Source organism: Hypanus sabinus, chromosome 15 (genome assembly GCF_030144855.1).
Source record: "Hypanus sabinus isolate sHypSab1 chromosome 15, sHypSab1.hap1, whole genome shotgun sequence".
Classification (NCBI taxonomy): Eukaryota; Metazoa; Chordata; class Chondrichthyes; order Myliobatiformes; family Dasyatidae; genus Hypanus; species Hypanus sabinus.
In genome coordinates, this window is record NC_082720.1 from 69,432,782 (window position 1) to 69,447,483 (window position 14,702).

General features: G+C 43.9%; 1 protein-coding gene across 1 annotated transcript; it reads right to left on the bottom strand.

Moving 5' to 3' along the window:
- Positions 1-1,424: 1,424 nt before the first annotated feature.
- Positions 1,425-14,702, bottom strand: LOC132405264 (uncharacterized). The gene is made up of 4 exons (XM_059989946.1): positions 14,543-14,702; positions 13,173-13,333; positions 1,738-2,506; positions 1,425-1,652 (listed from the first exon to the last, which is right to left on the bottom strand). The coding sequence occupies exons 1-3, from the start codon at positions 14,700-14,702 to the stop codon at positions 1,742-1,744; spliced, it is 1,086 nt and encodes a 361-aa protein (XP_059845929.1). The 3' UTR covers positions 1,425-1,652; positions 1,738-1,741.

The following is a 14,702-nucleotide window of genomic DNA, read 5'->3' on the forward strand; positions in this document are numbered from 1 at the left end:
ATCAATGATGTGGATAATAACATAGTTAATTGGATCAGCAAATTTTTGGACTAGACTAAGAATAAGGATCAAGTGGACAGCGAAAAAGACTATAAGAGGATTTGGACCTGCTGGAAAAATGGACTGAAAACTGGCAGATGGAATTTAATTCAGACAAGTGCGAGGTGTTGAACTTTGGTAGGAACAACCAGGGTAAGTCTTACATTGTGAATGGTGGGGCACTGAAGAATCAAATCAAATTTGTCGCCTGTCTCACCGTCAAACGAGGGAAACAGGCCTGTGGCAATGTCCAACAGCATCTTGCTTTTGTACATCAAATCCGATGACTTCAATGAATAGTTAGCAACTTGGTCTGCACCCAGGTCAGCTCCTCTGAACTCTCTCTGGCCCGCCTCTCCTTCTCCGGCCCAAGCACAGGCTTCTCCGTTTCTGACTTGTCTGTCCACTCTTTGATGCCCCAGCCTGCTGCTCTGAACAACCAACAGATCACTGATGCAGTAGACCTGCTGTAACTGTTGTTCTTGGAGTATAGTCTTATGATCATAACAAACACATTTTAAAAAGAAAAGTGCAGCTTTGGTTGGCCCCTGAGATGACGCTATGTTCGAACACACTGCCATTTTACCAGAAGTACAATAGAACAACTTGATATGGGAATACAGGTCCATATTTCATTGAAAGTGGTGGCATAGGTAAGTAAGGTTGTAATGAAAGCTTTTGGCACATTGGCTTTCATGAATCAAAGTATTGAATACAAGAGATGGGATGTTATGTTGAAGTTCTCAAGATGTTGGCGAGGCCTAGGTTGGAATATTGTGGGCAGTTTCGGTCAGCTACCTACAGGAAAGATGTAAATAGGGTTGAAAGAGTATAGAAAACATTTGCAAGGATGTTTCGAGGACTGGAGGATCTGAGTTGTAGGGAAACTCTGAGTAGGTGAGGACTTTATTCCTTGGAATGTAAAAGATTGAGGGAGATTAGATAGAGGTATGCCAAAATTATGAGTGGTATAGACAGGGTAAATGCAAGCAGGCTCTTTCCGCTGAGCTTGGGTGGGACTACAACCAGAGGTCATGGGTTCAGGGTGAAAGGAGAAAAGCTTAAGAGGAATAGGAGCCGAAACTCAGAGGGTCATGAGAGTGTGGAAAGGGCTGGCAGCACAAGTAGTACATGCAAGGTCAATTTCAATGTTCAAGAGAAGTTTGAATAGGTAAATAGATGGTAGGGATATGAAGGACTACATTTCTGGTTGAGGGCCCATAGGACTAGGCCAGGGGTCAGCAACCTTTACCACTGAAAGAGCCACTTGGACCCGTTTCCCACAGAAAAGAAAACACTGGGAGCCGCAAAACCCGTTTGACATTTAAAATGAAATAACACTGCATACAACATTTTTTTTGCCCTTATGCTATGTATAAACAAACTATAATGTGTTGCATTTATGAAATTGATGAACTCCTGCAGAGAAAACGAAATTACATTTCTGCATGCAACAAAAACATTTTGAACTCCGAAAAAAAGACGTTGGGTTGAAAGTTACTTTTAAGTAAAATATTCAATGTCTATTTGAGTCCTTCTTGTATTTATGAAAAACGCCGAACTTAAATTTTCCGCCAGCAGCAAACCAAAAATAACGTCAGCCAGCTGTCAGCCTGAAAAATGAAAGGACTATTTCACTGAACAATGAAAAAATATGAATATAAGTAAAATAATAGGCAATTAAAATATTTATCATACTTGGTTAATGGGATTTCTGCTCCTGGACCTCAGCGCACAGCGTCTGCACATCAGGGCTGTATGATGTCACCTTCATCTTTACACAGGATCGCAAGCTGTCATCTGTGAGGTTTTCAATATCACTCCATTTGTGTTTCTGAGCAAGAACGGCCTTCTGACGGGCAACATCTTCAAGGTCTGCTGTCAAGCGTCTAAACTTGGACACCCATATGTCTTTGTCGGCTATGTCGGCCAGTTCCATCTCAAGATCAGGTTGACTCACACCTGCCAATGCAGTCGTATTCAGTAGGGAAGGATCGATGCTTAAGGGAGTGACCGGGAAGGATAATGTGTTTTTTTCCTCTCTGAACTCACAGAAGCGTTTCCCAAACGATGTTTGCATTGCGATGATTGCAGAATGTAAATACTCCGAAATTATCATGTCGTGACCTTGTTTGAACTCTCTCAAATTGGGGAAGTGAGACAAAGTGCCTTTCTGTAAATCTCTGGCAAGCACTGTCAACTTGCGCTCGAATGCCAAAACATCCTCCAACATGTGCAGGGCTGTGCGTCCTTTCCCCTGAAGAGCTGTGTTCAGCGTGTTCAGGTGCGCTGTCATGTCTACCATGAAGTGTAGCTTTTCCAGCCACTCTGGCTGTTCCAGCTCAGGAAAGGTGAGCCCTTTGCTACCCAGGAAAGTTTTCACTTCTTCCAGACACGCGACAAAGCGTTTCAGCACCTTCCGTCTGGACAGCCAGCGATAAAAACACGTTGTAGCGGTGTCAGTAAACTGCAGTCAAAGATAGCTTTATTCGAACTAAACAGCCTTGCTTTTAAGCCTCCCTCAACCCAGCCCCCATGGACGCAGATGCTGCAAAAGACGCGTACTCACAAACCCCCGTAAGCTATCTCCCTTAGCCGGAATGCTGGCTAATTGTGAGCCGTTTCGGATGTGGCAGGAAATGTGTCGCTACACTTAGGTTGTACAAGATCACCATAATTACATTTCAAAAGCTAACAAACTAACATAAAATACATTTTAATTAAATACTGACCAATTATTTCCCAAAGCCACAGGGAGCCGCAGCACAGAGGTGAAAGAGCCACAAATGGCTCGGGAGCCGCAGGTTGCCGACCCCCGGACTAGGCAGTTTAAATGATTTGGCATGAACTAGAGGGACCGAAGGACCTGTTTCTGTGACGTACTTTTCTATGACTCTATAAAACTAGTTAGGCCACATCTGGAGTACATTTCTGGTTGCCACATTATAAGAAGGATGTCGAGGCTTTGGAAAGAGTGCAGAAACGGTTAATAAGGATGCAGCCTGGATTAAACAATAATCTGCTATAACGAGATCTTGTGTCATTGTCAGTTCACTAGAATCTGAACACCCACATACTTACTCCCCAATCGTACTTCATTTTACTTGTGCACATGGAGAACAGCATGGTCCCTATCGCCACACTGTTCTCAAGTCAGCACAGAAAAACACTATTTTTGTACAGAACTGCCTAGAGTTATGAATACTCGCCATATGGTAAGCTCTGTATGTTTAAACTCCTTACTTGCAAAATCAATCTTCATTCACAATACAGCTGTTAGAAGTCAATAGAAACTACAAGCTGACAACCAGTGATACTCTGAAGTTGGTAAAGAAATTGCCCCTTGGTTGGGCTGTGTTTCGCATCCTATTGTTATATTCTTATTTTACCTCCAGTAAGTGTAAACTGGTTTGCAAAGAGAAGCTATGCTCTTCAATGACCATTCTTGTTTGGACTGTTCGCCCTCTTTCTGCAATCAGTCTGTGCCTGGACATTATGTTAACCATTGCCTTGCAATGGAGCCTCCATACCAGGCGATAATGTAGTCAGTCAGAATGCTCTCTACTGTGCATCTCTAGAAATCTGTACGCGTCTTTGGTGTCCTGCCGCCGCCTTAAACTCCCAATGACGTAGAGCCGCTGGTGTGCCTTCTTCATGATTGCATCAATGTGTTGGCCCAAGATAGATCCTCAGAGATGTGATACTCTTTATCTTTGCAAACCACCTGGCTTCACTTATAAAGTTCTAGCTGAAACCCTTTCTCCTCCCTCGAGCTTTTTTATTCTGGCATGTTCTCCCTTCCTTTTCAGTCATGAAGATGGGGCTTGACCGGAAATGTTGACTGTTTATTCATTTCCATAGATGCTTCAGCATTGTGTATGTGTTCAATTTTTCAGATTTAGAATTCAATCCTGCCGCTGTCATAATAGGAATAGATTTCCCCTTCTCCTTACCTACCACCTCATGAGCCTCCATATACAGCACATCATTCTCTGTAACTTCCATCAACTGAAACCACTAAACAGATACCACCCACCCCCACCCTCCGCTTCCCGTGGGGATCGCATGTCCATACCCCCCCCCAACTGATCACCCTGCAAGGGGGACAGGTGCTGAACTGCCTCAACACCTCCTCACTCACCAGCATTCAGGGCCCCAAATAGATGAGGAGACACTGCACCTGGAGCAGCTTCCTCTACAAGACCCGACACAGATTGGAGAACCGCGTCAACAAGCACCTTTGCACTGTCCACCAGGAAAGGTGGAGAGGGAGAGAGAGGGGGAAGAGGGGGAAGGGGGGGGGAGAGAGAGAGAGAGAGAGAGAGAGAACTGCACTGTGTGATGGAGTGTATGAGAGATACCTGCATCCTATGTGAGAGGGAGAGAGAGAAATACCTGCATCATGTGTGAATGAGAGGGAGATAGATGTACACACAAAATGCCAGAGGAAATCTGCAGGTCACGTAGCATCTATGGAAATAAATAAACAAATAATGTTTCAGGCCGAGTCCTTCCCTCGGGATAGGAATAAAAGATAAAGAAATACCCGCAATGTGTGTTTGTGAATGAGAGAGAGAGCACGAGAGACAGAGAGAACTGAATTGTGTGTGTGTGTGTGTGTGTGTGTCTGTGCGAGTGTGAGTGTGAAAGAGATATTGTGGAAGCGTGGGGGAGAGGGAGGTGCATACTCAAAATGCTGGAGGAACTCAGCAGGTCACGGGGCATCTACAGAAATTAATAAATAATAGATGTTTCAGCCAAGTCCTTTCTAGAGGACTGGAAAGAAAGATTAAGAGATAACTGCATTGTGTGTCTGTGAATGAGAAAGAACAACAGAGGCAGAGGGAATTGCATTTTGTGTGTGCACGTGTGTGTGTGTGTGTTTGTGTGTGTGTGCGTGTGTGTGACTGTCTGTGCCTCTGTGTGTGTGTGTGTGTGTGTGTGTGTGTGTGTATGTATGTGTGTGTGTGTGTGTGTGTGTGTGTATGTATGTGTGTGTGCACGTGTATGTGTATGGGTGTGTGTGTGTGAGAGAGCGAATGTGATAAGAAAGCGGGAGAAAGAGAAACCTGCATTAAGTGTGCGTATGGGCTAGTGGATTGGTAAGCTTCAAAAACCAATGGAAGGCAGCTAAAAAAACATAGAGAAGTATGAAATAAGGTAAGCTATCCATTGATACAAAAGAGAATACCAGAAGTTGCTTTTTAATACAGAGTAAAAGAGAGGCAGGAGTGGATATTGGACCACAGGTAAATGTCGCTGAACAAAGTGGCAGAGGAGCTCTAAATGAAGAAGGGTCTCGGCCTGAAAAGCCGACTATCCATTCATTTCCACAGGTACTGCCTGACTGCAGAATTCCTCCAGCAGGTGTGTACCGCCTTGGATTTCCAGCATATAGGAAGCTTCTATAAATATTTTGTGCCAGTTTTCACGGTGGAACACACCAGCAGTCAGTGAGAAGTTCAAGAGCGTCGGGGGAAGAGGTGAGAGTAGTCACCATTACTAAGGAGAAGCTGCTTGGGAAGCTGAAAGATCTCAAGGTTGCTAAGCCACCTGGACTAGATGGACTACTCCCCAGGGTTCCGAAAGAGGTAGCTGAAGAGATTGTGGAGACATTAGAAACTTATTAGATTCTGGAATGGTTCTAGAGAACAGGAAAATTGCAAATGTGACTCTCCTCCAAAGACAAAGAACTATAGGCCAGTTAGCTTGACTTCAGTGGCTAGTAAGAATCCACTATTGAAGATGTGGTTTGCACTACTGTTACACACCCCGTGGGTAGCTTGTGACTGTCACATAACCATGATGTAATTGAGTCTCTGCTGGGCATGATGTAATGGTCTGGTGATGGTGGAGTGATGTAATTTTCCCGCCAGTGAGAGGTCATGTGATGGCCTGTCAACAGGTATAAAAGGAGAAAGCCTTGCTGTGACAGTCTCAAAGGTTATTGCCGGCAGTCACACATGACACTGCCAGTTTAGTCCAGTCGGACAGTGAAGATTTACGGAAGTATGGGGAACCGAAGGATTGAGTAAAGTTGGTGTCGTCATCGGTAACACAGGATCAACCATCCTGAATCCTCATTTGGAAGAAGTAGTAACCTGCATCTGAGATAGTCCCTGCTATAAGAGCAGAAAGGGCTGGAGCAGGGTTATTCGCCAAGGATAGGTCAGTGCCTTTAAGCCGTTTTATTTCCTTCATTGTAAATCCTTCAGGCAAGGCAGATTTCGTGTGGGATCAGCAGTAACGTCACGTCGTCAAGGAATTTGTTACTTCAGGAAAGTCTCTCCTAATTGACTGTGTAAATCACTTGGCCTTTTGCATTTACTACTTTTAAGAACTGTGTTCACATTTATCGCTTTAAGAACTGTTCGAGTTGCTGTATAGCCATTAACTTCCAGTTAAGTTAGTTGTTTGTTTACTTTTCATTTTTTATTAAGCAGTGATTAATAAATGTTTTATTTGTTTATTAAAAAAACCTGTCTCAATTCTATATTCATTGCTGCCGTATCGTAACACTACTTGGAGGCAAACAATAAAACAGGCCAAGGTCACAATGGTTTCCTCAAGGGGAGATCTTGCCAGACACATCTGTGGGAAATAACTAGCAAACTCAAATACAAGAATCCCAGAGACTGGCAATTCAAGCAAAATTAAAGATTTATTACAGAAATTAGCCAGTAAAACTATTAACCAGCAGAAACTCGGGCATTTAAATCACTCACAATACACAAAGGAACTCAAGAGTTTCACGAGACAACAATCCAGAATGATCTAGCAAAGCAGGTTTGGCATACCTCCCCACCCCAAATATGCTCTGGAGCACCGAGGAATTCAGGACCAATCAGACAGTCCCCATGTTGAGATGAAGCAATAACCCCCAAAGACAGCAACTGCAAGGCCAGACATGAAAATCCTGTGCTAATTTTATGACCCCAAATTGACTAGAAGTGATAAATACAAGGAGAGTTTAACAATCCACAATACCAAATGAGACAGCTGCAAAGCGAAGTGAAAAATCTGCACTAGTCCAAAGACAAACAATGAGACATAAAAGGTAAACAATCCAAGAAACACTTCATACCTACAAGGTTACACCAAGAAAATATGATCCACATACTAACTGGGGACGAAAGACCTTTTTCTGAAAAAGTCGACCCCTGGTTGTGACAGAACACACCCCTCCCCCCACTAAGCTCAACTATGGGAGTGAAGCCCATAAATAATCAGGTCAGGATCCAAAATATCCCAGACCAGAACCCAACTCCTTACCTCTGAACCATACTCCTCCCAATCGACTAAATACTGGAACTGTCCCTTAACTCTCTGGGAGTCAAGCAGTCTGTAAACATCTATGATTGTAGGAGGTGGGGAGGCTGAAAGACTACAGAACAGGGGTTTAAATTTAGAAGCATGAAAGTTGAGGTGGACGTGGAGAGACCTGTTAAACTGCAATCTATAATTTACAGGATTGATCCTCTTCATAAGACTAAAGGGCCGAATGAAGCAAGGAGCTAGCTTCCATGGTTCTTTTTTAAGGGGGAGGCCCCAGGTAGAGAACTATACCCTTTGACACACAAAAAGAAGGATCCAATTGTCTCCTTCCTGGTTGAATTGTTGCCTCACCGAAGTAAGTTCCTAAGATCCCTTGGCTTCAAGCACTTGACAAAGTGTGTAGCAGATGGAACACTGACTTCAATTTCCTGCTCAGGGAAGAGAGGAGGAGTAGACCCAAACTGAAATTTTGAAAGGAGACATGTTAAGCAAAGAATGGTGAAGGGTCTTATGAGCTATTTCTGCCCGAATCAAATGTCCTCCAAGCGGATTGGTAACCAGAAACAAAGCAACGAAGGCTACATTCCAATGCTTGGTTTAGTCCTCTCGGTCTGTTAGCAAAAACGGAAGAAAAGCTAGAATTTGCTCCAATAAGCTTACAAAATGCTTGCCAAAACTTGGAAGTAAATTGTGGACTCATCAGAGACGATATCTAAAGGAAGTTCACGTACCCTATACACCTGCTGCAATAAACGGTCTGCTCTTTCATGGGCTGTGCACAATTTGGTGAGGGGAAAAATTTACAAGCTTTGGAGAATTGAGCAACGATGATTAAAATAATGGTAAAGAAGAGTGAAGGCTGCAAACCAGTGATAAAATCCAGCAAGAAACGGAACCGGAGGTGGCAGGGGATGGGGAGGGGATGGAGCAGATCCTGGGGAAGAGAATTAGAATCTTTGGAACGGGCACAAATGTCACAGGCCTGAACAAATGATGATGTTCCTATTAATACCAGGCCACCAATAACGTCTTTTTAAGAATTCTAGAGTGAATGAAATCCCAGGGTGGTCTGTTATCTTGGATGCATGCTCCCAATTGAGAACCTCTGCCCTAAGTTCAGATGGCACAAAAAGGTGACCTAGGAGAACATCACTGGAAACTAGATTACTCCCCTCGAGTGCTTGTCTGTATCAATACCCCGTGACAGGAGCCAAAAGTTTATTCTCCTAAAGTATCGATCCAGTGTATCTATCGAATTGGGGAGATCAAATTTCCTAGATGGGGCATCAGGTTTCAGGTTCTTGGAACCCGGGCAATAAGTATAACAAAAGTAAAACAGTTGAAATATAATACCCAACAGACTTGTCATGAGTTATCTTTTGGCATCTGGATCTAAGCTAAATTTTTGTAATCCATCCATACACCAAACAGCTTGCTTCTTCCAGCCAGTGCCGCCACTCTTCGAAGGCCAGTTAAACAGTCAACAATTCTTGGTTATCTATATCATAATTGGACTCGGTTGGTGGCAATGGTTTCAAAAAATAGGCACAGGGGTGCAATTTTTTAATCGGTGGTGGAATATTGGGACTACTCTGATGTGGAAAGCATCTACCTCAACAGCAAAGGGCAGATCAGAGTTGGGTGGCCGCAATATGGAAGCAGTGACAAACGATTATTAAGGACAAAAAAAAGGCCTCTACCATCCAATGGAAATGAGTGGATTCTTTCCAGGTAAGATTAATCAGGAGAGCAGCCATGGTGCTAAAATTCCTAAAAAATCTCCTATAAAAGTTAAAAAACCCCAAGAATCTCTGAATCTGCTTGATAGAAGTGGGAGTGAGCTAATCCCTAATTTTTTTTGGATCTTTGTTCAGATCCCTGGGAAATAACAAATCCTAAGAGGCGACCTTAAGGATATGAAATTTATTCTTCTTTAGCTTGACAAATAAGTTAAAAAAAACACTGAAGTACCTGATGGACATGGGAGACAGGTTCTTGATAAGAACTTGAAAAAAGTTAAAATATTGTCTAGGTACATAAGGGCAAACCTGTTTAAATCCTCCCTCAAAGCATCATTTATGAATGTCTGGAAAAACTACAAGGTCATTTTGACCTTGGGCGCTTGGGAGACAGTCTCATGACTTTGCGGAAGTGGTGAAAAATGAATATTCTGGCAGCCAACCAGTAATAACTCCCCTGGACTAGTCAATCACAGAGACATGCTGAGCCAACCAAGGGAACTCAAGAATTAGGGGGATCTCTGTAGAATGAATCAAGTGGAATGCTAATGTTTCATAGTGATTCCCAATCTGAAAGCCTAAAGGTCCAGAAACGTAAAAAATCTTACTCGGCTCAAGAGGCCTAGCATCCAGTGCAGTGGTTTTCTCAATAAGTCTTGCATGGGGTACCTTGTCAAATGCCTTGCTGAAATCCATATACACTACATCTACGGCTCTTCATTCATCAATGTGCTTCGTCACATCCTCAAAAAATTCAATCAGGCTCATAAGGCACGACCTGTCCTTGAAAAAGTCACGTTGACTACCCCAATCATATTACTGTATACCTCTCCAAATGTTCATAAATCCTTCCTCTCAGGATCTCCATCAACTTACCAGCCACTGAGGTAAGACTCACTGGTCTATAATTTCCTGGGCTATCCCTACTCCCTTTCTTGCATAAAGGAACAACATCCACAACCCTCCAATTCTCTGGAACCTCTCCCATTTCCATAGATGATGCAAAGATCATCACCAGAGGCTCAGCAATCTCCTCCCTCGCCTCCCACAGTAGCCTGGGATACATCTCATCAGGTCCCGGCGACTTATCCAACTTGATACTTTCCAAAAGCTCCAGCACATTCTCTTTCTTAATATCTACATGCTGAAGCTTTTCAGTCTGTTGCAAGTCATCACTACAATCACCAAGATCCTTTTTAATAGTGAATACTGAAGTAAAGTATTCATTAAGTACCTCTGCTATTTCCTCCGGTTCCATACACACTTTCCCACTGTCACACTAGATAGGTTCTATTCTATCACGTCTTATCCTCTTGCTCTTCACATACTTGTAGAACGCCTTGAGGTTCTCCTTAATTCTGCCCGCCAAGGCCTTCTCATAGCCCTTCTGGCTCTACTAATTTCCTTAGTTTTTTTTTGATACCAATCAACAGAAAAAGACTCTTTCCTGTCAAAGTGAAAACAGATCTCTACAAAAACAAAATAATTGATTGCATAAGTATTCACCCCCTTTAATATGAAACAGCAAATCATCACTGGTGCAGCCTACTGATTTTAGAAGTCACATAATTACTTAAATGGAGATCTGTTCTTGAAGGCCTGTGTGCAATCAAGGTGTTTCAATTGATTGTAGTTAAAATACACCTGTATCTAGAAGGTTCCGCTGTTGGTGAGTCAATACCCTGGCAAAAACTACATCATAAAGAAAAACGAACATTCCAAGCAACTCCATGAAAGGTTATTGAAAAGCTCTAGTCTGGAGAGAGAGATGCAAGAAAATTTCCAGGTCACTGAATATCCGTTGGAGTACAGTTAAGTCAATCATCAAGAAATGGGAAGAATATGGCACAGCTGTAAATCTGCCTGGAGCAGGCCATCCTCAGAAACTGAGTGACTGTGCAAGAAGGAGACTAATGAGGGAGGCCACCAAGAGACCTATGACGCCTCTGGAAGAGTTACAAGCTTCAGTGGTTGAGATGGGAGAGACTGCGCATACAACAACTGTTACCCAGGTACTTCACCGGTTGCATTTTTATGGGAGAGTGGCAGAAAAAGCCACGTTTGTAAAAAAAAACTCACATGAAATCTCAGCTAGAATTTGCCAGAAGGCCTGTGGGAGACTCTGAAGTCAGCTGGAAGAAGCTTCTATGATCTGATGAAACCAAAGTTGAGCGTTTTGGCCATCAGACTAAATGATTCAAGATTCAAGATTCAAAAACTTTATTGTCATTCTAACCGTACATCAGCTTTGCAGGGCAGAATGAGACAGCATTTCCCAGGAGCAGTGCAATCATAACATAACAAACTCAACACTAAATAATAAATGTAACAATAGTAAAACACAACAGCCACATGTCAGTTAAAAACACGTTATAAGTGTCCAGTTCAAGTTAAAAGTGTCCAAAGCAGAGTCAGGTAGAGCAGCTATTTAGCAGTCTGACTGCCTGTGGGAGGAAGCTGTTTAGTAGCCTTGTGATTTTAGTTTTGATGCTCCTGTAATGTTTACCTGATGGCAGAAGAACAAACAGTTCATGGAGAGGATGTGAAGGGTCTTTAATGATGTACCGTACCTTCTGGAGGCATCGATTCTGAAAGAAGTCATGGACAGAAGGTAGGGAGACCCCAGTAACCTTCTCTGCTCCCCTAACTACCCTCTGCAAGGCTTTTTTGTCGGCAGCACTGCAGCTGGAGTACCAGGCTGTAATGCAAAGGGTCAGCACACTCTCAACCACGCCTCTGTAGAATGTAGTTAAGATGTTAGTGGGGAGTGATGCTTGTTTAAGCTTCCTCAGAAAATGCAATCTCTGCTGGGCTTGTTTCACAATCCCAGTGGTGTTCCTGGACTAGGTTAGATTGTCCGAGATCTGCACCCCAAGGAACTTGATGTTTTCCACTCTCTCCACTGTGGAGCCACTTATGCTGAGGGGTGTGTGCTCAGGCTGAGGGTGTCTGAAATTCACAATCATCTCCTTTGGTTTTGGTGACATTAAGCATCAAGTTGTTGTCACTGCACCAACTCTCTAGGTGTTTGACCTTCTCCCTGTACATTGTTTCATCATTTTTGCTGATGAGCCCCACCACTGTGGTATCATCAGCAAATTTAATGATCAGGTTCTCCTTGAATCTGGCTGCACAGTCATGTGTTAGCAGTGTAAACAGCAGTGGGCTCAGCACACGGCCTTGTGGGTATCCAGTGCTCAGTGTGATGGAGTCAGAGATGTTCCTGCCAACATGGACTGACTGTGGTCTCTCTGTCAAGAAATCCAGAATCCAGCGACACATGACAGTGTTAAGGCCAAGCAGCGACAGTTTCTCCACTAGTCTCTGCGGGACGATGGTATCGAACGCTGAACTGAAATCAGTGTATAGAATTCTGGCCTAAGTGTTTTTGTTGTCCAAGTGAGAGAGAACTGTGTGCAGTGTGGTGGATATTGCGTCCTCCGTAGAGCGATTTGGATGATAAGCAAACTAGAGGATCCAGCGATGAGGGGAGGCTGGCTGTGATATGAGGTTTGCCAAGCCGTTCAAGACATTTCATCACTATGGGGGTCAGGGCAACGGGACGGTAATCATTCAGACAGGCTACAACTGATTTCTTTGCTACAGGGATGATTGTGGAGGTTTTGAAGCATCTGGGGCAATGGCTTGACTAAGGGAGATGTTGGAAATGTCTGTCAGGACTTCCGCTAATACATCAGCACATTCCTTGAACACATGTCCAGGGATGTTGTCGGGACCTCCTGCTTTTCGTGGGTTAACCCTGGCAAGGGTCCTCCATGTTTGGTCTGAATCAATGATTGGAGCCGGCTGGTCAGATGGTAAGAAGGGACTGGCTCTCCCCCTTGCTGTAGTGTTTGATGCTTCAAAGCGTGCAAAGAATTTGTAAGCCTGCTAGGAAGAGAGGCATCGCTGTCATCAGTTTTCTGCCTGATCTTGTAGTCTGGCAGAGCTTTAATTCCCTGCGGTGTCACCTGTGTCACAGAAGTGTCCATGTATTTTGCCCGCGTAGGCCCTTTTCGCTTTCCTGATCCCTAGTGAAAGCGCAGACCTGGCTGAGCGAAACACACTCCTGTCCCCCGATCTGTAGGCTGTGTCACGGGCCTTCAGTAGTGAACGCACCTCTGTTGTCATCCATGGCTTTTTATAACCACGTGCGGTGAAGGTTTTCATCACAGTAATATCCTCCGTGCTTTTGGCTGTGTAGCTGATTACTGCCTCCGCATACTCCTCAATGTCTATATGGTCATCATAGGAGGCTGCTGTTTTGAGTATGTCCCAGTCTGTGTGGAAAAAACAGTCTTGTTGTGCTGAGGCTGCTCCTTTTGGACAGACCCTTATCTGTCTTTTCTCTGCTCTTACACGTTTATGCAGTGGTTTATATGCTGGTGTTAACATGACAGATATGTGGTCAGAGTGGCCAAGATGGGGGGCGGGGGGCTGCTTTGTATGCCTGTGGGGTGTTTGTATAAACCAAGTTCAGTGTGTTATCTCCCCTGGTTTTGAAATCCACATATTGCAGGTATTTGGGGAACACCGTCTTTAAGCTGGTGTGGTTAAAAGTCCCCAGCATATAGTTGATATAAGCCAAACACCTCACATCATCAAAAACACACCATCCCTACTGTCCAGCATGGTTGTGGCTGCATCACGCTGTGGGGACATTTCACTACAGCAGGCCCTGGAAGGCTTATGACGGTAGAGGGTAGAATGAATGCAGCAAAATGCAGAGAAATCCTGGAGGAAAATCTGATGTAGTCTGCATGAGAACTGCAATTTGGAAGAAGATTTGTTTTCCAGCAAGACAATGACTCCAAGCATAAAGCCAAAGCTAGACAGGAATAGCTTAAAAACAATAAAGTTCATGTTCTGGAGTGGCCAATTCAGAGCCCAGACCTCAATCCAGTTGAGAATTCATGGCTGGATTTGAAAAGGGCTGTTCACTCACAATCTCCATGTAATCTAATAGAGCTTGAGCAGTTTTGTATTGAATTGAATTGACTATTTCTTACATCCTCCACTTCCCTTCCGAGTCAAAGATGCAGGCTCAGTGCTAGAGACACAACCACTGTGACTTTCCAACTTTCCACTGTTTGGTCATCTCCCAGACTGTCTCCAAAGTGACATACCTATTGTTGAGAGGGATGACCACAAGGGTACTCTGCATTGGCTCCTTAACCCCTTTCCCATTCCTCACTGTCACCTGGTTTCGTGTGTCCTGCACCCTGGGTGTAACTACCTCTCTATATGTCCTATCTATCACCCCCTCAGCCTTCCGAATGATCCGGAGTTCATCCAGTTCCAGCTCCAACTCGTTACTATAGATTAAAAGAAGCTGCAGCTGGATACACTTTTCACAGTTGTAGTTGTCAGGAACACTGGAGGTCTCCCTGCCTTTCCACATCCCACACGAGAAGCATTCAACTAACCTAGCTGGCATCCCTACTATCCTAGCTCAGCAGATGTAAAAAAGGGAAGGAAAAAAACTTAACCTTGAGCTTTTCTTTCCTTTGTTCCCCCGGACTGAAGCCTCTCTTCGCAGAAGCCTCGAAGAGTTAAAGCCTTAAGATCACCAGTCTGACTCTGTCCACTCAAACGATGACTGCTGCGCTCCCAAATGCTCTTTATCACTGTAGCAACCCGCTGCTGCAT

Coding starts and splice junctions, on each gene's coding strand:
- LOC132405264 (XM_059989946.1), bottom strand. CDS start 14,702: ATGCAGCAGCGGGTTGCTACAGTGATAAAGAGCATTTGGGAGCGCAGC. Junction 13,334..14,542: donor AAAGGAAAGAAAAGCTCAAG/GTTAAGTTTTTT, acceptor TTTTCCACACAG/ACTGGGACATACTCAAAACA. Junction 2,507..13,172: donor AGCCATGGATGACAACAGAG/GTGCGTTCACTA, acceptor CTTTGACTGCAG/TTTACTGACACCGCTACAAC.